Source organism: Elgaria multicarinata, chromosome 3 (assembly GCF_023053635.1).
Source record: "Elgaria multicarinata webbii isolate HBS135686 ecotype San Diego chromosome 3, rElgMul1.1.pri, whole genome shotgun sequence".
In the NCBI taxonomy this organism is placed as follows: domain Eukaryota; kingdom Metazoa; phylum Chordata; class Lepidosauria; order Squamata; family Anguidae; genus Elgaria; species Elgaria multicarinata.
Genome location: NC_086173.1, coordinates 70,599,721 through 70,626,325, shown reverse-complemented (window position 1 = coordinate 70,626,325; position 26,605 = coordinate 70,599,721). Strand labels below are relative to the sequence as shown.

Genomic DNA, 26,605 nt, shown 5'->3' with positions numbered 1-26,605 from the left:
TGCATCCAGATGACGCACAGGGGATCCCGGGATCAGCTCGGGCTAAACCCTCCCTTGACCCGGGATAACTGGATCCGCTTGTGGCCCGGTATTTCTGTAGCCCCGGGGTGGGGGGAATCATGGGGGGAGAAATGGGGGCCAAGGGGGGAAGAGTGGACCCGGCAGGAGAGATGGGGGGAAGAGCGGAGCCAGGGTGGGGAGATCATGGCGAGGGGGGATCGGAGATCGCAGCCGGGGGGAGGAGGGGGCATCGGACATGGCGAGCAGGAGGGCAGATGGGCGAGCGAGTGGGGGGGCGAGTGAGTGAGTGAGCAGGGGGCGAGCGAGCAAGGGTGCCGGGCGAGCGAGTGGGGGGGCGGATGGGCAAGCAAGTAGGGGCAGGCGGGCGAGCGGGGGGGCAGGGGGCAGACAGGTGAGTGGGCAGGGGGTATCAGACATTGTGGGGGGGAAATCGGGGGTAGGGGGAGCAAGGAACCCTTTTTTTAAAAAAGACCTACTTTATTGTTGGTGCGCTCCTGCGCACATGGCCCCTTTAAGTTTTTTTTTAAATGGCTGACGCGATGGGGCTTTCCCTTACCCCGTCGCGTGTCACGTGTAGATTGTGGCGACGGCCCGCGCTAGCTGCGGCGCGGGCTCGCCCCTACTCCCCACTGGATTAACAGGTAGGTCTAGCAAGGCCCATAGATCTACACCAAGCAGGATATAACACTTTGAAAGTGATTTGAAACTGGTATATGGAATGTGTCATGAGCCTCAACAGTTGGCAATACTGTTACAAACTGTTATAAAGCAGGATTGTAGATCCTGCCCCCTACACACACACACTGCTCCTTTTTTGCCCTTCCTGACAGTGGAGCACCTCCAGCCATGATAGCAGAAAGATCAACTGTCAATTAATTTGGTCCGCACTTAATTTGCCGATTGTACTATTTTATCTTTGTATTTCCTCTCTAATTTTAAATGTTAGTTATTTCAGTGGCAAGATCATGCATTTCATTACTTCTTCATTGTGCTTTCAGTTCCTTCTTTAAATGTGACAATATAAATAATCCTCAGTAGTATATCAGTGAGTTCCTATAGAATCAGTAGTTTCAAGATTACCTAAATTAAGCACTTCACTCTCTCTTGCTAAAATTGACAATACTTCGTCAACTCAGCAGCTGCCATTTTACGATGCAGAAATGAACTTCATTAAATATTAGGCATATGAGAAAGCCCCATGGTTTTCTATATTAAGGTTCACTTGACAAATCTTTCAAGGAGTTGCAGTTATTTGGAAAAAGTGGTCCATTAAAATATGGAACAATTCCCCGTAGAATTTGGGGTTTGAACTTGTAGCATTTAATGGAAATACCCGGTTCCAAAAGACTCAAGTAAATAATTTCAGTTTTTTATACAGAAGTTACAAAGCATAAAAAAAATCTTTATCCCAATTTTAAAAACCCAACACTGTCTGAAAAAGAAAACACAGTATTTCAATGTGAGAAGAGTTTGTTCATTTATTTATTCTCATTAAATTTTGTAAAAGCTCTTGAGACTTTTGTGCAAGCCTCCAGGCACAATTAAAAATGGATTGCCTCTCTTACCAACAGTGATGAAAGGGACCTGACTGTTTTACAAATAAAGTCTCACCCATACTTAGAAACACTCTGAATAACATTTCTTTATTGTTCTTTGACAATGGACTTAATTCCTTCAAGGACTTTTTCTAAACCTTACATTGTCTTCTAAGCAACTAAGAATGTGGTGGGGGTGGGGGACAGCATAGAGATTCTTTTCCTACTCTAAAACCCTTTTTAAGATAGATCCAGAAGAGAATCAGGATATTACAGAGCAGTTAGCTTAATACCTTCTATGAATAATTTAGTAGAAAACATAGTTAAAGCTAGAATTATTGAGCATATAGAAGAATAAGCTTTGTGAAAAAGAATCAGCATGGCTTCCATAAAGTCATTCCTGCCTCACATAACTTTTATAGTTATTTGACACTGTGAACAAGTACATGGACTGGGGGGGGGGATCTGATTAGCGTTATATACATGGATTTCCACAAACTTTTGCCAAAGTTCCTTACCAACAGCTCTCAAGGAACCTTGGGGATAAAAAAGATGTGTCCATTTACGCAAACAGAAGGTGGGAAGGAACGAAAATGGACAAAATTAAGTTGGAAATTAGATCCCTGGAGGAAATTGGGTCCTCCAGGATCTATATTGAGACTTCAGGTATTTCACTTGCTCAGAAAACACCTAGAGTGAGTACTGAGCAATGAAGCAGCCAATTTTCCAGATGGCACCAAATTATTCCAGATGGGGAAAAACCAAGCAAACTAAGTTCCAAAAGGATTCCTCTTAACTAGGGCCAGATCTACACCAAGCAGGATATGACACATTGAAAATGATTTGACAACTGTATATGGAATGTGTCCTGGGCCCCAACGCTTGTCACTACTGTTATAAACTTTTTTAAGCAGTAGTATAGATCCTGCCTAGGCAGGGAATGGGCAAAAAAAGAGAAAATGGAATTCAATAGAAATGGAAAGTTATGAACATTGGGGCAAAAAATCCTAACATTACATATACACCATTGGGGTCTGAACTGCCTGGAAAGAGATCATGGGGTTGCAATAGATAGCTAAATGAAAACATTAACTCAATTTGCATTAGCTATATAAAAAACCACCTGATTATAAGGAAGAACTAATTATAAGGAAGGAGACTGAAAATAAAAAGTCTGTATCATAATGTCTTTATGCAAATTTATTGTACAGTTACATTTGGGATACTAGGCACTATTCTAAATGCTCTATCTCAAAAAGGATAGTTGAGAGGTAGAAAAAGTAGGGAAAAGAGCAACCAAAATGATCAAAGGATTGGAACACCTTCTTTTAAAGGAAATGCTAAAGAATACGGGGCTTTTTAGTTTAGAAAAAAGGTGTCACATTTGTTTTTATTATGTATGTCATCCTGACACCTTCGGCTATAAGGCAACTCAAAAATTGAATAAATTAATAATCACCATGATCATGCAATTAAACATGGTACAGAAAGAGTGTGGATATAAAGTTTTTATCCCTCTCATAATACTAGATTTGGATGACACCCAATGAAATTGATTGACAGTAGATCCAAGATAGATGAAATAAAGTACCTCTTCACAAGACACACAATTAATTTATGCAATTCATTGCTGCAAGTTGCCGCAGACAGATATGAAGAGGCTGAAGGCTGCAGTATTATTTCTTTTAGCTGAGTAGAAAGAAATATTTGCTACCACTTCAAGCAGTGATGGAGTTGCAATACGCAGCAGCATGGAAGTGTTCCCTCCTGGTAATGGTCCAATGAAAATGTTTTTAAAAGAAGAAAAAAGGAAAAGGAAAAAAAGGAAAGAGGGGGAAAAGCATGACTACCCCGATGACTTTTTTTTATCAGTTAATAGAAAGAAAGCCTGCAGTCCTCTGCTGTCTCATCTGGAATGGAATACGAGGAAAGATCAGTAAATGGTTGAAGAACAGAAAGTAGGAATAGATGGGAAATTCTCCCAATGGAGGAATGCAAATAGTGGGGGATTTCTATTGGGACCAATGTTGTTGTTTTTTCAATTTATTCATAAATCTCTGGAATTAGGAGTGAGCAGTGAAGTGGCCATGTTTGCTGATGACACCAAATTATTTAGGGTGGTTAAAACAAAAAGGGATTGTGAGGAGCTCCAAAAGGATCTCTCTAAACTGAGAGAATGGGCAAATAAAAAATGGCAAACACATTTCAATGTAAGCAAGTGTAAAATGCATGTTGTGGGGGGGAATCCAGCTTCAAGGATAATCTCATGGGATCTGAGCTAGCAGTGACTGACCAATAAAGATATATTGGATTGTGGTGGACAGATCAATGAAAATGTCAACCCAGTACTGCTGCTGTGAAAAGGCAAATTCAGTGTTAGGGAAAGGAACTGCGAATAAAACTGTGAATATCATACTGCCCTTATACAAATCTATGGTGTGGCCACACTTGGAACACCATGTACATCTAAATATGGGACATTTTAGGGTTGGAAAAATTGCAGGAAAGGGCAACTAAAATGATCAAGGGGCTAGACCAACTCCCCTATGAGGGAAATTAGAAATACTGGGATTGCTTAGCTTGGAGAAAAGGTGAGTAAAAGGAGACATGTTAGAGGTGTACAAAATTATGCACACTGTGGAGAAAGTAGATTGGGAGACCTTTTTCGCCCTCTCTCGTTATACTAGAATCTGGGGATACCCCATGAATTTGTGGAAATTCAGGACAGATCAAAGGAAATACTTCTTCACACAGCACATAGTTAAATTATTCAGTATTATTAACCACTGTCACAAGATGTAGTAATGGCCACTAATTTGGATGGCTTTAGAAGGAGGTTAGCCAAAGTCTTCAAGGATAAGGATATCAATGCTACTTCCAATATCAGAGGCAGTAAGTCTATGTAACCAGTAGATGGGGGAACATAAGTGGGAGAATGCTGTTGTGTGCATATCCTGCTTGTGGGTTTCATATATTAGAAATTGTTTCTGTGTAAATCATAAGAAGAAAACTATGGGACTGCTGGTTGGCAACTGGTAGGCTATTGTATGAACTGAATGCTGGACCCTTGGTCTGATCCAGCATGGTTCAGACCAATATCTATTGTGGCAAGTGTGTGTCCCCCCACCCCAAAATATAAGAAATTACTCCTAATCCCTGAAGCTATGCACTCCCCACCCCATATCCTGGAGAGAAAAAGTCTGAACACAGCACTAATAGGGACCCACTTTGCCCAGCAGTCACTTTATAACTGTAGGCTTCAAGCCAACAAGGACACAGCAAAGCAATATGGAATGTAGAATGGGTTAAAGTTGGAGGAATTATTATTTTTAATGTTAGATTTAATGAAACTGCTGTTGATAAAACACTTTGACTGTCCCAAAAATGGATTGTACAAGCTACTATGTTAAACCCCAAAGGAAATGTGGTTTTTCACATTGTCTTGATACTTTGAATTCCCCTACATTTCAAGTTTTATTCATTATCATAAACGTTTCTTCTTGAACAGAAGATATAATTGCAGTAAAACATGAGCCATATATTTCAGTTTACAGCATACCTGCCTAAAGGCTAAGTCACTAACAGCTCCATGAATATCATATGAAACTTGAAGGTTGCATACTATCAGAAGAGTGGTGCACACACATCGATCACTTTCTAAACCTCTTTCAACTATATATCAAGGCAAGAGCTCATATTTACATTTCAGGAGAATTTCTAGATTTTGTTTTGTGCAAAAAACACCAAAATCTCTCATCAATAAATTTATTTGGAGCTAGTAGTTTTCTGCCTCCTCATATGTAAAATGACAACAAAAGTGAAAGGTTTTATTGTAACAACAAAGTCAAAGATTATTAAGTAGTTAGCATTGTGCTACATAACCACCCCCACTACCTCTTAATATTTATTTTAGTATAATTGAGATTTTGGATTTCCAGAAAAAAATGTTTCTTGATCACCTTGGCCCAAAAGAATTTTATTTAAAATAAAATTTAAACAAGATTCAAAAAATTTCTGGATTTTGACCATCAGCTTGCTTACTTTAAAGTTCAGGCTAAACTTTCCTACAATTTAATGTAGCTAACACTGCTTTTAATATTCAGATAATGCTTTATGAACTGAAAATACCAGGTCAGTGTAAATTAACTTACCTTGCTTTTTAAAGAGGTTGCTCCGTACTATTTCATTCATGGACTGCACTTTTTGCTTCTGTAGCTTTTCTGCTGGAACGCAAGTGTAAAATTCATACAAGAGCTGGCTGTGAATAAACAGAATCATGTAACACAGGCCAGATTAGGTTAATATGGTGGTGTGTGTGTTTTAAATGAGCTGCTAAAACAGGATGGTCTTGCAAACAGTTTGACTTGCAACAGATTTCTAAGAACAGGTGACATGAAACCATTGGTATAAATAAGGAATTATTCCCTTTTTCACAACAGGATAATTGAATGGCAGACTTTGACCCCCATATTATTATTTCATTCTTATTCTATAAATAAACAGTTAAAGGTTCTGTTTCTGGTAGCAAGAAGCCCCTGCTTCCTAAGCAAATTTCTTATGCGAATTGCATCACTTAATTTCTGCCAGAAATCATATAGGCTTGTAGCACCAGAACTATGGTTTGCAGCTACAATGAACCATGGATATATGAAGTGTAAATATACTTAAATGCGCCAGAACCAGTATCATAGAATCATAGAATAGCAGAGTTGGAAGGGGCCTACAAGGCCATTGAGTCCAACCCCCTGCTCAATGCAGGAATCCACCCTAAAGCATCCCTGACAGATGGTTGTCCAGCTGCCTCTCGAATGCCTCTAGTGTGGGAGAGCCCACAACCTCCCTAGGTAACTGATTCCATTGTCGTACTGCTCTAACAGTTAGGAAGTTTTTCCTGATATCCAGCCGGAATCTGGCTTCCTTTAACTTGAGCCCGTTATTCTGTGTCCTGCACTCTGGGAGGATCGAGAAGAGATCCTGGCCCTCCTCTGTGTGACAACCTTTTAAGTATTTGAAGAGTGCTATCATGTCTCCCCTCAATCTTCTCTTCTCCAGGCTAAACATGCCCAGTTCTTTCAGTCTCTCTTCATAGGGCTTTGTTTCCAGACCCCTGATCATCCTGGTTGCCCTCCTCTGAACACGCTCCAGCTTGTCTGCATCCTTCTTGAATTGTGGAGCCCAGAAATGGACGCAATACTCTAGATGAGGCCTAACCAGAGCCGAATAGAGAGGAACCAGTACCTCACGTGATTTGTAAGCTATACTTCTATTAATGCAGCCCAAAATAGCATTTGCCTTTCTTGCAGCCATATCGCACTGTTGGCTCATATTCAGCTTGCAATCTACAACAATTCCAAGATCCTTCTCGTTTGTAGTATTGCTGAGCCAAGTATCCCCCATCTTGTAACTGTGCATTTGGTTTCTATTTCCTAAATGCAGAACTTGGCATTTATCCCTATTAAATTTCATTCTGTTGTTTTCAGCCCAGCACTCCAGCCTATCAAGATCACTTTGAAGTTTGTTTCTGTCTTCCAGGGTATTAGCTATCCCACCTAGTTTTGTGTCATCTGCAAATTTGATCAGCGTTCCCTGCACCTCCTCATCCAAATCATTAATAAAAATGTTAAAGAGCACTTGGCCCAGGACTGATCCCTGCGGTACCCCACTCGTTGCCTCTCCCCAGTTTGAGAAGGTTCCATTGATAAGTACTCTTTGAGTCCGATTCTGTAGCCAACTGTGAATCCACCTAATAGCTGTTCCATCTAGCCCACTTTTAGCTAGTTTGTTATTCAGAATATCATGGGGCACTTTGTCAAAAGCTTTGCTGAAATCAAGATATATGACATCCACAGCATTCCCACAGTCCACAAGGGAGGTTATCTAGTCCTGCCAGAAGTGCAGGCATCTAATCATCTTTTAGATTGTAAGCCTGTGGGCAGGGACTGTCAAGAAATACTTTTGTAAGCTGCCATGAGAGCCTTTTTTGGCTGAATGGCGGCATAGAAATGCTTAAATAAATAAATCTAGACATTATTGCACTCTGAATATAGCTTACCTAAGTAATCTGACATCAAACACTGTTTCTACATCTTGGAGAACAGATGGGATATACTTCAAGGCAGCCACCTGAAAGAAAGACAGAAAGAAAGGCATACTTGATCATTTTTTGTGTATGTCCCCAAAACATGTGAAAACTAAAGCTCAACATACAACTTATGGTCTTTACGTACTAATCCTATGCATTTTTATTCAGAACTAGGTCCCACAGCATTCAAAAGGAGACATGTTGCCAAGTAATGTTCATAGGCATTAACATTTTGGACTATCAAAACATAGAGGTTTCAGAGAAGTTAATCAGGATAAAACTGACTGTGGACAGTGAAGGATAAATCCCTGCCTACATTTATCTCACTTATGAGATTCTCAAATGAAACTGAAAATGGCTTATGCCAAGGGGGAGGAACCTTGTTCAGTCAAGGGGCTACATTCCAAACTGGACCAATCAGGGGGCGCATTCCATCTGTGGATGGGGCAACAGACAAAGTGGACATGGCAAAGGCAGAGCAGGTAGAACCAAAATGTGATTCTTAACATTTGAAGCCTACTCAGAATTAAGCAGGACGAGCCTCTGCATGTCTAGCAAAAGTAAGCAGGGCTGAATCACCCAACAGCACTTTTAAATAGTTTCCCAAATACCAACACTTTGCATGTCTATTCTGAAGTAAGCCTGAGCAGCATGTTTATTCATAAATTAGCAGGACAAACCTATGCTTGTCTACTCAGAAGCAGACAGGACAAGCTTCAGGAGTCAGCAGGACTAAATCACTTAGCAGCTTCCTCCTTAGATTTCACTCCCTCTCCTCAGCAGGAAAAAGCTCTTACCTTGAATCAGCATCTGATTGGAGATAAGACTTTTTCCTTGCTGGGTGCTAAGAAAGGAATCCCTTTGCAGTGCTCAGCAGGGAAAAGCTCTTCTCTCCAATCAGATGCTGATCAAAGAAAACAGATTTCCCCACCTGGAAAAGTGGACAGGGCATGGAAAAGAAGTTGGCAAGACAGATGGAGAAACCCCACTAGGGTGACCATATGACAGGAAAATCCTGGATTTGTCAGGATTTTTGGTAAGCCTAAAGCACATCTGTTCATCCATTGATTTTTTCGGGATTTTTTAAAGTTTGAGGTTTTAAAATTATTATTTTTAAAACTCACTGGAGCTATATCTTTCAAGCTGAGGTCATCAAACCTCCTCTTTGGGGTCTTCCACTTTGAACAGTTTCAGCCCTTGGCATCAAGGGGATTTCCAGTTTTTAGCTAAGAAGTGCTGGGCGGGCACTGGTGGGCAGTCGGGCACCTGGAGCTCAGCAGAGGCAAGGCATCCACAGATGAAAATGTGGGAAAGGAGAGGTCAGTCAAAGCAGCCCACAGGACAAAACAGAATGGGTCACAGGCCTTTTTCTCAGAGTTTCACAGGCCTTTTTCTCAGAGTTCCACATCATGGGCGATGAAAGATCATCCTTAGAAGAAAAACTCTCATGACCAACAGTGAGGTGCCAGTTGAGAGAGAGCCTCTCATCTCTGCAGAAAACCTGGCATGTCATTCTTTTGCTTTGCTACCCCTTCCCTTCCATTTCACTTTGTTCACTTGTGAGCTAGGCTCTGTCTGCATTGCAAGCATGCAATGCAGAACGTTTGAAGTGCATGTCAGAGAAAAATAGATAGATTTGCAGCTATGGTTGGCTGGCATATCTCTTAGAGATGGAGTTAGACTAGAGACAAAACTCAGAGATGGCTGTAGCTGAGCCATGAGAGGCTGGTGTGCCACACAGAGCCTTTTAAGAGTGTCTCAGAGTCCAGTGTTGGTGCAGGCAGAGGCGGCTGGCAGCGGAGTTTTTTAAAACAAGAGTCACCGGATGCGACCAAGCTATAAGCTGGCACTCTACCCCTGGCCACAGGGTACAAGTTCACAGCCTGGCTGCACCATTGGGAGATTTTTGCAGAGAGAGGGGGAGTTTGGCTGGACGCAATGTTGGCTGGCTGACATAAGGCAGAGAGAGGCTGAGTGCAAGCCAGATACACCTGTAGCTTGGCCCTGAGAGGCTGGTTTGCCACCCAAAGTGTTTTAAGAGTGCATCAGAGTTGAGCGGTTGTGCGGGTGGAGAGGAAGTAGAGGTGATTGGCAGTGGAAGTTTTTAAAGTAAGAGTCACTGGACATGACCGAGCAATAAGCTGCAATAAGCAATACCAACCGCCACAAGTGCATGCCCCAGCTGGACAATCAGGAGACTTTGTGGGAAAGAGAGAGGGGGAGATTTTTTGAGGCTGGAGGCTTTGGTTTGGCTGCAATGACTTAGACAGAAAGCCAACAGAGGCTGCACAGACAACCCAGAGACACCTGTTGTAACTTAGCCCCGTGATGCTGGCATGCAATGCAGGGCATTAGAAAGAGGGTCTCAGAGTCATGTGTTTTCGCAAGAGGTAGACAAGAGTTCAAAGTCTGGCTATGTGAAGTGGTGCCAATGCACAAGCCTTGAGAAACTAATGTATATAAGTGAGACCTGTGAATGGGCGAAGTAGTGTCTGACGCCCACAACACCCACCCTAATGTTAGGGTAGAGAATTTTGTGACAATCATACACAAGTGTTTTTTTAAAAAAATTAAATTTAAAAATAAAAAGCCAGCCAGCAAGACCGGCAGCAAACCTGTTTAACAGCAGCAGTAGCTTGCAGCTGAGTGAGGATACAGCCAGAAAAGATATTTGAGGGAAGGGGAGAATGTATCACATAGGGTATAGCAAAAGCTTCAAAGTACAGCAAAAGCTACAAAATTAGGAGTAAGTGAAGTTAATTTCAGATACATTGAATATCTCACTTGTTCTTTATTTCAGTGGTTTTAACATCAAGATGTTATGTAGAACAATTTGTCTTAATTGCACAGTGGGACCGGACATGTTGGTGGGCATGTTGTCCTCCTTTTTGGTTTCCAAAATATGGTCACCCTACTGCTGGCCATAACTGGCTCACAGGCTAGAGATTCCCCATATCTGGCTAAAAATAATACTATCAATGGAAATTACAACAACTAGTATAATTCATAGGGTGCTCTGATTTCTCAGGTCCTCCAAAGCAGACCTTGAGACAAAAGCACAGACAAACAAATTAGCTGGCAGCTATCACTACCATTTTGACCCTACAAGGGCTGACAGATTAATCAAAGGGAAGGAAAATTCAGAGCTATACTAGCTTGTAGCATCCTTCAACATTCTTCATGGTGGAGAACCCGGAAAAGAGAGATTACATGGCAAAAGAAATAATGAAGAGACACTCAGGTGCCTATATCATTGCCTGGAAGAGGGGAGGGGAGGGGAAAATAAAGAAGTTGCATATAATATGCATTTTAACCTCAATAAACCAATCAGAAATGCAAAAAGAACTGGACTTGAGCCAGCAGGAAGGAACTCATTAGCAACAACCCAATTCAGAATGAAAAGTATTAATGAGAAATGCCTTACCACCAACCTTGCAATAAGTCTATCAGTGCTATAGGCCTATATAACATTTTACTAGCCACTGCCACTGCTGATACATGCCTATAATTGTTCTAGGTAGGCTTAAAGAACCAACTCTCCTTTAATATCCTCATATTACTTCATTGCCAGGTCACTTGCCACAAATGAGTGCACATTTCATTCGCTCCAATTATTTGGCTTTGCCAGGAACTGTCCCAATTTTATGGCATGTGTTCCTGGTAGAACACCTTCCTTATTTTGTCTGTTAGGGAGACATACAGGCTCCCATCTTAAACATGTGTTAGTGAGCACACATGTACACCAGAGATCTTTGGGTTTCAGCTTCCTATCCCAAGTTCCTAGACACTGAGGGCCAAACTAGATGTGACAAGGGAGATCCATGCACAGGATCATCCAGGGAGAGCAGGGAGTGCGGGGTGGAGCTAAGATCAAACAGCTCCAGGAGAACCCGATTCAAATCAGGACTGGAGCACTGAGAAGAAGAAAGGTTTCACCCTTTCTTTTATCCACCCATATAATATCTATATGTTTTTTCTCCAGAGGAAAAAACTACAGGTATTGGGTGGAGGGAGTTTAAATTAGGACAACTGGATACGTGGGTTACTCCCCTTTCCAAGGGCACCTTAGCCTTTTAAAAAAAAATCAATCCAGAAAAACCTTCAGAAACCCTGACAATGAAACTTCCAAGTTGCATTTAGTTTGGCTCTCAATTATCTGGCTAGGGTCAAAAGCATTTTAAATATAGTAAAATTTATTGCGCATACCACAAAGTGACATCAGAAAGGACACAGAATGCTAATGCCCTGCTTCCCTCACATTTCCTCCCTGGAAAAAAAAATAACCACCTATCCAGACAATAAAAACTGCAATCCAGAAGTATCCTTATTTCCATCTGTGAATTGCTAAAGGGTATGCTTTTCACAAACCTGAGTAATATCAATCACAAACCTGACTAATATCAATCAGAACGTATCAGACAGTGCAATGTAGTGGATCAAGCGTTGGTACTTAGTTGAGTTCAAATTCCCGCAGCTACAAAGCATACTGAATGGTCTTAGGCAAGTCACTGTCTTTCAGCCTAATCAACCTCAAAGGGCTCTTATGAGGAAAAATAGCTGCAATACTATAAAGGTCACCCTGAGCTTCTTGTAAGAATGGTCATATACCATCGATGTGGAACCTCTTTCAGCCGAATTCAATTGTGGAGAAGCTCAAGGGGCATGTTTCATCGACAGCTGGGAACGAAAGCAAAGAGGGTGGGGCGGAAGGAAAATGGGTGGGGCCTAAAATACAAATCGAAGAATGCTGTTATATTGTAGCTTAAAGCTCCTACTGCCAGTAACTATGCCTTAGGAGAGACATTTGAACCATTTAGAATAGCAAAAAAGGTGCCCAAAAGTCAGGAAACCATGGAAGTATCAGTGGCTGGGTGAAAGGAAAGGGCCATGGGCTTCTGAGGAAACCCAAAAGAACTCCGGGGGGGGGGAAGATTTGACCCTTGGGCCCTGAGGTTTCCTACCCATGTTGTATACTGATTAAATAAATAAAATAATACATAAAGTAATACATAACCTCACTCTCTACTGGCCTTGAACTATGAAAGCAGAAGGTAGCATGCATTGCACAATCTTACATTCACGCACAATGAACTTGAAGTAAACGAATGAATTTGCTTGCACTCAATGCCTACACTTAAGTTTGAGCCTGGAAAAGACATATGATAAGCAAAGCCTCTGGACATATTTCACATGCACGTGGATACTGCAAATTTATGAGATGAGCATTTGATATATACGCTACTTCCACTGCCGCTTAAATATTCTAGTCAACTCCATCACAACAAATTTATGAAAGTGAAAGATATACGATGAGACGGATGGCAGGTTCATTCGGGTTTGTAAACAAGCAAGCCTCTATGCTATGCTACAGTCAAGGAAGCAGAAGAGATGTCAAGAACCAAAAATATGGTGCAGAAGAAATAATAGCTCTGTTGAGTTTCTCTTCGAGTCCTTATTACACAACAACACTGTCCAATAGAGAGGCATTTGAAGCTGAACGAGTGCTGCTTGTGGTTTACAGTCTTCCATACATATACAAACACACACAAATCATATATTACATGTCCCCAAAGAATGACACACTGCTATGTTTCTCAGTGCTCATAGGTGACATTCCCAAATATTTGGTAAAAGTTTCCCATCTAGTTTTACCACGACAAACACATACAAACAGACATAACTGAAGCATAACTTTAGTTTCTTCCATTGCCATATGCCAAACCCTTCTCTATGCCAAACCCTTCCATACCATTTGGCTGATATACCATGAAAAGATATATTCATGTACTATACTAAAGTGCAACTCTGAATGGGGAGGTGAGAAGGGACTGATTTATTGATTTTATTACATTTTTTTTTAATCCTACCCTTCTTCCAAGGAACTTAGGGTGCTGCATATGGTGTTCCCCATCTACCATTTTATCCTCATGGTGCTTATTCTGAAGAGAAGAAATGCATGGAAAGAGAAATAGGATCGTGCTTGCTAGCCCCATTTCCAATGTCCACACATGCATTGGCTTTTCAAAACAGAACCTGAGTGCACTCATAAGCTGTTTCCGTGCAAGCTGAACCATGCCCAGAACAAATGCAGAGCATTTAGCACATGTACAGAGTTGATTATCTTCTGCATGGGGCTTATGTGAGGTAAGTTAGGCTGGGCAATAGCTGTTTAGCCAAGGCCACCTGATGAGTTTGGGTCACCTTGGTCCAAGTCCAGGACTCTAATCACTACACCATGTTGACTCTATTGGTTAGTAGCCAAACGGTCAAATAAAGCAATGTTTGGTTTGGGCCACTGAAATATATCATGAAGAGAAGGCCATACCTGAGATGTAAAATTGTTGTTGTTGTTGTTATGCATCCCGCCTTTTTCCCAATACTGGGACTCAAGGCAGCTTTATCAAATTAAAACATAGACAAGTAAAACATATAAATACAAATATACAAAAGTTTAAAATATGATTAAACCAGCTGTAATATTAAAACATTTAAAAGACAAGTGACAATAAAAAAAAATCCAGCGCATTAAAAGAGGTCCAGACTATTCTCAAAGGCCTACCAGAACACAACGGGTTTTGCCTGCCTCTGGAAACATAGCATGGAGGGAGCCAGGCTAGCCTCCCTCGAAAGGGAGTTCTAGAGCCTTGGAGCAGCCACCGATAAGGCCCTCTGCCACATTCCAAACAGATGAGTCTGTGATGATGGCGGGAATGAGAGAAGGGCCTCCCCTAAAGATCTCAGGGCACAGGCAAGTTCATAAGGGAGAACACGGTCTTTCAGATAACCTGGACTCAAGCCGTATTGGCCATAAAACTGTCAATAACTACTTTGATCAATAAGGCTTATTGAGAACAAGCCATGCAGCATACTGCTGCAGATAATTATGAAGAGAAACTGAAAACACAGTTCCTGAAAACTGATTCAGCCACTTTCTGGTATGGCAAGCCAGGAGGGTCAATATACTACACAAGACAGCTTACTTCTTTTTTTAAAAAGGGGTAAAAAATAAAGCCACAATATCACATTCTAAAAAATACAGTTGTTTCAAATAGCAGTGTAAAATATTTCACAGAGCAGTGTAAAACATTTCTGTCTCTTATGCAGGGGTAGGCTACCATTTTTCATCATGGAAATGTTTGGCAATTTGAAAAACTGTCCTGGGCACCAGCACAAAATGGCTGTCATGGGGGGTGGGGTGGCAAAGGAAAATATAATCTGCCAAAAAGACTGAGAACAAGTAGAGGTGAGGTCTGAGTCCTAACATTGTAAGCACTTCCTTTGAGTCAACAATTTTCAGCACCAAGTATTTCACAACAATCCCAAATGCTGGTAAGAAAATGTGTGTTTTTATTATATTGTATTTAAGTGGGAGGGTTAGGACACCTTGGTGCCAAGAAAGCTGTCTGGAATCCAGTGCCGTTATTTGGTACACATTTGTGCCTTGGAAGGAATAACCCCATAAGTTGCACATGAAGAGGTTGAAGGACTTTAAGAAGCAGGCCACATAAACATGCCTTTCTTCTTTAAATAAAATACTTATTCACCCTTTAAAAACAAAAACAATTAATTCTGAAGGATGTTATTTTAGCCTCAGCTATTTCTCCAAGTCAATAGATATTTTTTTAAGTGCCTGGTTATAAGGACCGTCTTTTCAGAGCAAGGTGACTATTATTTGGAGATAGAGAAGAATAAATTTTAAAAAATCTTATCAAGACACTGTCAGGTTCTTTTATAGTAGTATACCAACCAGAAGTTGGGGGGGGGGGAATCTGAGAGAATTTGAGGTAGGTGGGGGAGTCTTCTCCACCCCAACCCCCTACTGATGCAACTAAGATTATTTCTGCAGTTTCACTCAGCATCATAAGCTGAACTTATAGTTTTATGATCAAAGTGGTCGTCTGATCTCATTTATACTCAGTTCATGTACATGCTGCTGTGATATTTCCATTTTAGTGTCTATCTATTCTAACGTATTTGGCACCTTATCTTCTCCTGCTGCGGAAGTCTGACTTTAAAGTGGCATTTCCCTTCTGTGTGATTTCAGTCTCTCCCACAATTTTGTTGAAATATTCATTTGCTGACCATAATTTATTATATTTGTGCATGTTTAGGACATTTCTGTCTTCGAGATAACTACACCTTTAAAATCATCTCTGTGTGAGCTATCACTTATTGTCTAAAACTACAAAGCCCAAATGAAATCAGGTGTTCGAGGAAAACAGATTTACAATTGCACCACAATGAAAAAAAACCCACCCTACTTTTATTCTTTTTAGTGCAAGAGATGAAGAGGACAATTATAGAAAAAGACTTCTTATATGCTGACCTTTTACTATTGTCAATAATAATAATCTCGGGCTTTCTAGCTTAATTTTAAAAACAGCTATACAATACTACGCTTAAATTTCTTTTAAAAGCAAAGAAGTCAACAGAATTTAAGCTTCTTCATCCATTTTCAAGCTCGCGATTTCCAGTTTATCACCACATATAGTCCAACCTGCAGATCTTTAAAACTGAAGCTAAATAGCGGGATTCAAGAGCTGAGATTGATTATTTTTACCATCCTACTCAGCCGTGCTACTTTGCAGGCTGATTGATTGTCCAGAGCTTAGCAGCAGGATTACTTTAGTTATAAGGTCTCACAACGCCATCACAAAAAAACAAATAACACTGCATCAAAACAGATAAATAAATCTGAATATACCTCCAAGAAAGGTGGCTACAAATACCAAAAAGGAGTTTGGGTCTCAGATGCAGCTATTTGGCAGCCCAATGTGCATTTACACATATATGTATAATACATTTCAGTCAAAAGAACAGAAAACATGGGATCATTACTACCACAGAGGAAAGCAAATAAGACTAAAAAATCCCAGCTACAATTTGTCCTCTGCCCTGAACACCTACTTGCAAGTAAATGTTATTAATATAATAAGATTGCTTCCTGCACCAAGTTGCCAAGGGGAGCCATAAAATTCCACACACTTTAAAAAAGAAATTGTGGAAACTGGGGAAAATAGTGGCAAAAATCCGAAAGCCACAGTACAGAAATATCTTTATAACAACTAAACTTCCACAAAGCAGTGGGAAAACTTTCAAGTTCTCCAGAACTCCTAATCAGATGCAATGTTAAGAAACATACAGGGAGGGAGTAAGCTAGGCATTAAGCTGAAGACTGGTCAACAGTCTTAAGTAGAGTGACCATATGGAAAGGAGGACAGGGCTCCTGTATATTTAACAGGTTGTATAGAAAAGGGAATTTCAGCAGGTGTCACTTGTATGCATGCATCAACTGGTGAAATTCCCTCTTCATTGCAACAGTTAAAGCTGCAGGAGTCCTGCCTAGCATGACCTGATACGAAAGAGGGCAGGGCTCCTGCAGCTTTAACTGTTGTGATAAAGAGGGAGTTTCACCAGGGGCATGCATGCATACAAATGATACCTGCTGAAATTCCTTTTTCTATACAACTGTTAAAGATACAGGAGCCCTGTCCTCCTTTTCACACGGTCACCATATTTAAGACAGAATGTGGGAGCTGTCAGGCAGATTCAGCTTGATTTCATCTCTGCTAGGTCCAATACAGGTTTCATGTTGTACTGAGAGCTGCTGAGACAAAGGATCACTTAATGGCTGTCCATTTTTTAAAACATAAAATCTAGCAATTACTAGCATGTGCCTCCATAAAAAACTGGGATGCCCTTTAAATGTTAAACTAGCAGTGAGGGAGGTAGTACTGAAAAGCCTGCAACCATGTGAACTAGATGAGTTTCGCAGGCACTAATTCTGTTGGAAAGCCCCACACAATAGGCTCCACTTCCACGTCACAGCAGGCCACATTCACAGGAATTCCATGGGATGGCCTTACAGAAAAATGCCACCCACATTGTTCCTGTAACATTTAAAGGGAACCCTGCACAGTTCTGTAATAAGGTATTCTACTTCTGGGCAGCTACTTAGAGTAGTTGACCACTGAAGATCTTTCAGACTGTTAAACTGTCACTATCACTGAGCACACAAGTTTCTGAGATCTCTTGAGAAATCCTATGCTTAAAAATGTTTTTTTTAAAAAAGACATTGCGCTTCCTTTCAGTTTATGGAAGTAACAAAGGACCCTGTATCTCCATTAAAACAATAAAATATGCAAACCTGTAATAAAATGGCTGTTTTATGTTGACTTTTCATCACGTTATTGATTGATTCAAAAAGCCTCCTCATGGCTTCTTCAAATTCAGTCAGTTCTTTGCCTTCATATAGCCTGAAAGAAAACATGATTGCATTAGTTACAAAAAAGAGGCCACCCAGTTTGCCTGTGTTATTATTAGAGACATGGATATATATCCCAAAAGACGCAACGTGTCATTGTACCAATCCATGGATCTAGCATTAAGGCCGTAGCTATTCCTAAGGTTTATCCCAGGATCATCCCGGGTTCATCCCTGCCTGAGCGCTGGATGCCCTGTGTGGCACTTAGGTGAACAGGTTTGACGCCAGGACAATCCTGGGATAAACCTTAGGTCTAGCTATGGCCTAAAAATGTACTAGATTGTTGTTGCTTCTGTTAAAGGTCGTTAAGGAACATCCTTGGAATCATAGAGCTAGAAGGCACATAGTGGAACACAAATCTAACTTCTGGCCTGGAGCAGAACTAGCACCATGGCTTGGGAACACTCATTCACTGCCAATCCCTGCAGCCTCCTGGCACTGCTGCTCTTGCTCCTTCTTGCTGTTGCTGACTGTTCATCTGCCATCTTTGACCAAGTGAGCACTGAGAGTTATAAAGAAGAGTAGTAACGTCTGCATGCGTTATCTTCTCTGGGCTCATCTACACCAGGCAGGATATATGCACTATGAAAGTGGTATGAAAGCAGTATATAAAAGGCAGGAGCCACACTACTGCTTTATAGCGGTATTGAAGTGCACTGACAACTGTTGGGGCCCATTGACACATACCATATACTGCTTTCATACCACTTTCATAGTGCTATATCCTGCTTGGTGTAGATGTGTCATGGGCCCCAAAAGTTGTCAGTGCACTTTATTACCACTATGTAGATCCTGTAGTGTAGATCCTGCAGTGCACTTCAATACCGCTATAAAGCAGTAGTGTGGGTCCTGCCTTTTATATACCACTTTCATATCTCTTTCATAGTGGAATATCCTGCTTGGTGTAGATGAGGGGGGGGGCCTCTTTCTCTGAGGAGAAGTGAGGATCTGGCCTTTATCACAAAGAGCAAGTTTGCAATAGCACGACCCTCTGCCACTTAAGAATACCCCCATCAATTATCACCCCTCTTGGAACACACCATGAAATGGGGTACCCAAATATTTATATGATCTCTGTGAATCATTATGACCGTAACCCCCTCAGGCCCATCACAATCTCTATTTTTACCCTGGAGACAGCTGCTTGCTTACTTCAGCTTCCAGAGGAGCCTTGTGTAACATAAAGTCTGCCCACTTGAAATTTATATCCATGTAAGTTTATCCAGAAGTTACTTTTGATTTTCTTTTTATGCAATCCCTGATTTTCCCCACTCCTTTTATTTGAATCCTTATATAGAAGTTGAATTAGAAGCCTGGAGCAGAGAAACAAGCTTTGCCTGAACACAGTTCACAAGCTCTCATACCTAATACTACCTAGTTACTTGGGGGAGCTGGAATTCTGTCCCCCCCCCCCCCGTCTCCTTAAGAATACTTGAGGTTTGGATTCCACATGTTTAAAATAATCAGTGTGGTGGTGGTGGCAGCTGTTGATTAATAAAGGGGAAGTGTCTCTCCTTCTGTTCTACCCTGTTAGAAAGGTGAGAGCACAGGAGTCTTTGTTACAAGCCCAGAGAGGCAAATGATTTGGCATAAAGTGGTGAGGAGGAAGTAGTGGTGAGGAGGAAGAGATGGGTGCATTGCCAAGGGCCATCTAAGGCCTGGCAGTGGCACTGGCCTGGTTGTTTAATCCAGCCTGGACTCCAACAGATGCCAGCCCGGACTCCAATGGATGCCAGACCTCTAGTGAAGGAGATTTCACAATTTCCATAGGTAGACTGTCCCAGTAGTCCCAGTAGTGCCTAAGGTTCACTTTGCTATAATTTTAAATCATTTGCTGAATTTGCACATCACACTAAACCATGGCTCCGTGTGATGTGCACAAGCTGCAGTGAGCCTTGAGCTCACATGCTTCCCTTCCCCTTTCCCTCACCTGCACTACCAGGAAAAGGACTACAGAAGCTTGTATTGTGGGTTTCATTTAAATGTGGTTTGTCATTCTGTTCAAACCAGGGTTCACGGTTTCACATTAAGAACCTGGCTCACATGATCAAAACAAGCCACTTGTTTTAATCCCTGGTGCATGCCATTTCCCTGATTACCCACCTGGGCACAGCTTGTCATGCTATCCAAACGTAGGCAGCAGGGCTTGTTTGAGGGGGTAACAACCCTCAAATAACCAATGGCCTGTTGTTTTCTCCTCAAATATGCCATGCCGTCCAGGTTCAGATGATACAACAAGCCGTGCTCAGGAAGGTAATTAGGGAAATGGTGGTGTGCAGTCATTAAAACAAGCCACAGTGGCTGTTTCTTGTCCAATGCTTAATGGATAGGATGGATACTATCCTATATCCATCTTATGCCTTTTAAAATATTACAGAATTGTTATATGGTGTCCCATTAATATTCTTTTCCTTAAGCTAAATATTCCTTAAACCTTTCTTTGTAAAAAAATATTTGCAGAAGGTAAATTCCCCAGATGTTTTTGGGCATCAACTCCCAGCATTCCTAACTATTGGCCATGGGCTTCTGGGAGATGAAGTCCAAAACATCTGGAGATCTACCTTCTGTCCACCTCTGTACTAGACCATTTATCAACCTTGCAGTTCAATTTTCTAATTCAATTCAATAAAAAGCATTTTAAGACTATTTTGCCTGTGTGCAATTCCTCCCATTTTGTATCATTCACAAATTTGATTAATGTGTTGCCAACACTTTCATGGAAGACACTGATGACAACACTGAGAAGGTCAAATCCAAATGTCAGCTGTATCTGAAGTTGATTAGTGACATCACTTAGGCTGCAATCTGACACACACTTAGCTAGGAATAAGCCTCACCAAATGGGACATGTTTCTGAGTAAACATGAAGAAGATTTGTGGCATATGCCCTGGTTCAGAGGTTCTCTCAAATTATATTGTCATTACATTGGCTACTGTGTATATAATCGGATGTTTCGTAAAACCACATACCACATAACACTCTCAGAATGGATGATACAGAATTCTATTTCTTAAGAGACATTCTCTCAAACAAACCTAGTACCTTGAAAGCTAAAACAGGAGTAGGGAACCTATATCCTCCACCCAAGATGTCAGATGACAGCTGCCATAATCCCTGACCACTAGTCATGCTGGGTGGAATGTACAGAAGCTGGAGTTCAACAGCATCTAGAAGTACACACCTGAGCTAAAAATTTAAACTAGTATAAATCTTGATGAATCATGTCAAATGATTAATCAAGAATCATGATGACCTCTTTGCATCTCTAGGAAATGCCGCAACAACCGTAGATTAACTCAGCACTAGAGCTTTAGGAAATGCCAGGAAATGATAGTCTGTTGCATACGTGTGTGGGTGTTTGTAATACACACACACACATCACATCACACACACACTAACTGCCTCAGCATTTTGACTCCTCATTCTATTTAGATAAATAAGGCTGTACCATAAAAGCCTGTGTCATGCAACACTCAGATTACTTCTAATCAAGTTACTTGCAGCACAATTAAAGTACCCCATGTCATTCATAATTGTTTCCTCCGTAACTTCATCACTATCCAATTCTGTGTCAAGTCAAGATATTAAGAAAATCAAACAGCAAATGTGAATTGGATTACCGACCAGCATGAAGTAATATCATATCCCAGCAGTATTTCCAAAAGGCAAAATCAGGATTTAGTAATTCATCATCTAGTTGTATACCTTGATTGAATCAAATACCAGTTAATATGTATTGCCTTTTTTCAAAAAAAAGAAAAAAGAAGTAATGCGCCAAGCTTGCTAATTAACAGTAAAATTAGGGCTATTTCACATTCACATTAGATAATATAGCACTGCAGCCTTCATTTTATCAAGTTTATCAGTGGTCATTAACGCTGATTTAATCTTCTTTATTAGCAAATTAATCTAACCCATTAGATGAGGCTGAAGCAAGATGGAAATGCATACAGTTTTACTATGGATAGAGAAGGATAAAACTTGCCCAGAGTTTATACACAGAACCTAAGAGCAACACTATCTGCAAATTAGAGTGACTACTTCCCGTAACCTTTATTCCCAACTAAAAGTTAAATTCTACCCTTTCATGAAGATATGATGAGGTCAAGCACATTGTAGATGTCAGATTCTCTCATACATTATAGCAGCACAATATGGAAGCAGGACTGGTAGACTTCAATGTTTATACTGTATTCTTCCTGAGTTGGATCCAGCATAAGCCTCCCATGGAAAGAAGATATGATCATAGATATGATTGATAAGATCATGAATGGAAGATATGGTCAAGCCCTTCTATCCACAAGAGGCTTCTGATCCAGTGGGGGAATCCAGTTTGCAGAAAGGGTAGTGGCAATCTTCATGGATTTCCCCCACCCGCTGCAGTCCTCTATTGCGCCCCCCCCCCAACTGCTCCGGTAGACAGTATGACCCACTGGGATAGTCCTGAAAGTGGCGCTGTAGGCTAGGGGAGGCCTCCTCCCTTCCACTGACTGGGGCCTTAGGAGCAGAAACCCACTCATGGGCTGCTCCTGCTAATGGAAGAAAAGCTGGATCCAAGCCATTGCCAAGAAAAGCCAGTTTTTGGTTGTTTTTACTCATAATTTTGCTGATTATTTCAACTATATGTCATTCTACCAGCATTGGCTAAGGTGAACAAGTTCCTGTATTGGTAACACATCACCTATATTTACAAAACATGCATCTAACATCACTTTATCATAAAGCACCAGAACTATAAACAACTCAACAGTATGCTACGGCTATTTACTGCTTAAGCATTTATTGACTAACGAGTACAGGTGCTGAATTATTTCATACCCCCAGCTATACAGTATATCAGTTTCCTAATTAAACAATGTTTCATATTGATTTACAGTATAGTACTAGTGATCTAGGTAATAGAGTTGTGAAACAATGAGTAGTCTGAAAGATATTGATAGAAATTTAGCAAAAGGATATTTTGTTCTAAATGCAGGATAAAAAGTTTTGAAGAAGTCGCTCAACAGTTGTTATGGTGACATTAGTCCTCCTCAGACCATCTTCATGCATATGCTAAACATGTGGACAAGGAGGAGTAGGCCCATAGTGATAGCTCCACCTCCAGTCTCACATGAACCACTGCCCCATCCCCTTGACGCATATGTACTGGGCACAACATCTGCAAAGCATCACCTATGCATGGGCACTCCCTTGCAGACATTGCACTGATGTCAACGGGGTAGAGCCAGCATCATGGACAGTGTCAAAGGATGGGCCAGTGGTGCAGCCCTGCACTTTCCTTCTCCACACATTTCGGTCCAAAGAACAAATGAATCAATATTTAGCAGTATAAATTGCAGTTGCTGCCATTTAACACCTCCCCTTGGGTCCCAATCTAGATCAGGTGACATTAGTCCTCCACCAGAGTAAAATAGGAAAAAAAGACATAGCAACTTGCTACATCTTTAAAAGAACATTCTCTTGGGCCATAGTCTATAGTTGTTTCAAAGTTAGTGTACTACACACACACACACACACACACAGACTTCCAAAGAAACCTAAGTTTTATTTAAACAAAACCTTTCCAATGACCTCTCAGAGACTGGCCTCTCTCTCTCTCTCTCTCTCTCCGCAGGCCAAAAGCAGTGGATATTGACCTCAACCACTTCCTGTTTCCTCTCAAGAAGCATGACCCACTCAGGCGAAATCCAGTACTTCTTTCATATTGTTACATATGCGTAAAGATAATCAGGAAAGGATTATCAAGAAGTGATTACAGAGCTTTGATGGATGCTTCCTAAAATTGCTGGGAAGTGATTCCTTTGCTTTTGTATTTAGAAAATATTTAGAAAATATTTAGAAAATATTTTCTAAAATGTCCTATTTGGTGAATATCAGACCACTGAAATACTGAGTGACAGGAAAAACAGACTGACTTCCAATAGATGCGGAACTTGCAGAAAGGAATCAAGAGATGCTTAAAGCTCTTCTTTAAAAAAAACACTTCCAAAACCAAAATAATTGTCAAAAAAATAGATAATACTTGATACTACAGTTCTTGAAATATTTTAGATTTTAATTAATCAATGAATACATGAAAAACAAGGGAAGCAGACGTAACTTCAGCTAATGGGAAGCACATTGTGTTTCACTTCAGACCAACAGTTCTATACTCAAATCAGGATATCTAGATCACTCTCTGTGTGTGTCAATAATAGATTTATTCACAGACAAGATGCTCTATCCCAGGATTTTATTTCAAAGAGCCTAATTGTAACAAACACACAAGGCAAAATAGTTTTGGTAAACTAAATACTGCACCTCAGATTCCTTGCCCTTTTCTGTCAGGAAAACAAACAAACAAATGTGAGCCTTAACGTTAAAATAAGTTAATGTATAATTAATGTTCTTCTTCATGCTCAGCTGAATTTAAAAAACTTGGACATTTTTTTTAACTGACTGGGATTTATGTTTCTGCTAAGTGTCCAAAAGTTTATACTCGAACAGGATAGGGCAAGCATCATATGTAAAATCTGATTTTTCTAGATTAAGTAGAAACGAAAAAGTTATGAACAGAAGATAGTATCTGTGCAAAGAAGATTCCCAATGCAGAAGGTTTGTTTTGGAAATTGTGATTCGATACCATGCACTATGTTTAATAACTTTTGCTGCTGCCAAAATCCAAAGAGCATATAAAACAGCACGTTTTTCAGATCTTTAGTCCTTGAAGCAACCTTTCTGAAATGCACTACAAACATTTTCTTATCATCATGATTTTCTTATTCATTTGGTCTTTTAAAAAAGTGTTAAGTTTTCCTTTGAAATACTTCAGGTGGGGCTTCAGATGGGATTTTATATTCCTAAAACAGAACCTCATCCCTCCTTTTCCCCCCCGCCAACTTGAACCGTCATTACACTTATATTTCTATCCCTCAAAAAAATACACATTTTTGGCTATACCATCTATAAAGCCATAATCTTCCAAAGCAATAGTATAACATTGGCTTTGGACATGATAAACTTCTCCTTCAACTTTCTGCTTGTGCAATTTAATTGATTATATCCTGCCCATGTAACTTTTAACTTTTGTAAACTGCCCAGAGAGCTTTGGCTATGGGGCGGTATATAAATGCAATAAATAAATGTGTGGTCTCAAAGCCACAGCAACCCTGTCTATGGTGACTTGCTGTTTCCTCAGTGAAATGTTTAGCACTGAAAGTGCAGAAAGCCGTGTGTCCTCCAGATATTCAAACTCGGGGAGCAGAAATTCTGGCTCTGACACCCAAGGAATGCATTTCTTATAAAACGCATCTAGATACTTCTGAGAAAATAAGGAACTCATTTCTCAGACATTTCAAGGAAGTATTCAATGGTATAGTCCTCGGATCCTGTCTGCTCCTTCCTAATTTTTTAAAATATTTATTCTCATTGTGGCATTTTGCAATGAAAAACATTATCAATTGTCCAATTAGTGCTATTATTTTCTGTTCTATTCTTTTACCCCTATTGCATGGAAGATAACAACTACATTGAAGAGTTATTTCTATTTTGCAATTTTGTACTGCAAACAAAAGGGCAGTTTCTTTACACAATGAAGCTTTATTTACACCTGGTTGAGAGTGCAGTGGGCAGAATCTCTCTCGTTTTCTCAGACTTCTCTTTTTTTAATACGTCTGACAGTGTGTGTTTTGTATATGCTAAAATTAAATTAAATTATTTATAGAAGAAAACAATGTATTCAAGAGTAAATTCATGCTGAAATGGCAAGCCTCAAGTTCTCCATTTGTTCTGAAAGTACTAATGCTCTTAAAAATGGTAGATCTTAAGGCAAACATTACCCCAAATCCAAGACTAACTGTTGAAATGAAACGTACAAGTTGATTACACATTTATTGGGTTTTTAGACTCCTTTCTCCTCTCTGGGCCCATTTGGCAACAGTAATGGGTTGATTCTGAAGAACACAATTAAAGCGAGTGAGATTGCTATACCGTATTAAAATGCCGTGCTGAATTTCTCTCTTGCAAAACAGGAGGCTATTTTATAAGTGCAGTTCATGCCTCTATGGACTACATGCACAAGGTCTGAAAACGTCTGCCAATGCAGCAAATCGTGCCACTGCATCAGATATAATATTTAGTGCCAGGCTACCTTTGTACCATCTCAGCTTCTATTGGCTTTGCTACCAAAATTTCATCAGCAATACCCCATGGCTGTTTATCCTTCCAAGCATTGCCAATACATGAAAAAAACAAAAACCACACAAACCCATTGCCATGGTAAAAGCAGCATCTATCCAATTACTTACTCTATTTGATCAATCAAATATCACATGTACATAACGTCCTGATTTTGCATTTTCTATACATTTTGAAAGCAGTACAACAAGATGACTGACATGCACGTTGCCTATGTTCATAATGACACAACCCTGAATCCAAAGAACTGGAGCTTAAATCTGCATGAAGGGTTTCATGCACCTCACAAAAAATTTGTCCACTTTGGATGAGAAATTCTGCATGCATGTGAAACCTGGGGGAGCTTTGGGAAGCAGCTTCCAAAGTGTGTGCGCCTGGGTAGGAGGAAGGGTGGGATTACTGCTTTAAAGATAGAATTCAAGACCCCTGCTGCAACTCTGCAATATCATACACACAGTGAAATCCAGTTTCTTCTCCCTACTGTAGCCTCCAAAAAATATTCTGAGGGTGTACAAGGGGCTGCAGGG

The 26,605-nt window shown here is 40.5% G+C and overlaps 1 protein-coding gene across 1 annotated transcript in view; it reads right to left on the bottom strand.

Annotated features, from left to right (window-relative positions):
• Nucleotides 1-26,605, bottom strand: part of DOCK2 (dedicator of cytokinesis 2) — a 317,141-nt gene that overhangs the window by 236,823 nt on the left and 53,713 nt on the right. Inside the window, exons 23-25 of the mRNA XM_063120569.1 lie at nucleotides 17,786-17,894; nucleotides 7,609-7,679; nucleotides 5,708-5,814 (exon numbers count right to left, since the gene is read on the bottom strand). Coding sequence (XP_062976639.1) covers nucleotides 5,708-5,814; nucleotides 7,609-7,679; nucleotides 17,786-17,894 — 287 coding nt within the window. The remainder of the gene's footprint in view (nucleotides 1-5,707; nucleotides 5,815-7,608; nucleotides 7,680-17,785; nucleotides 17,895-26,605) is intronic.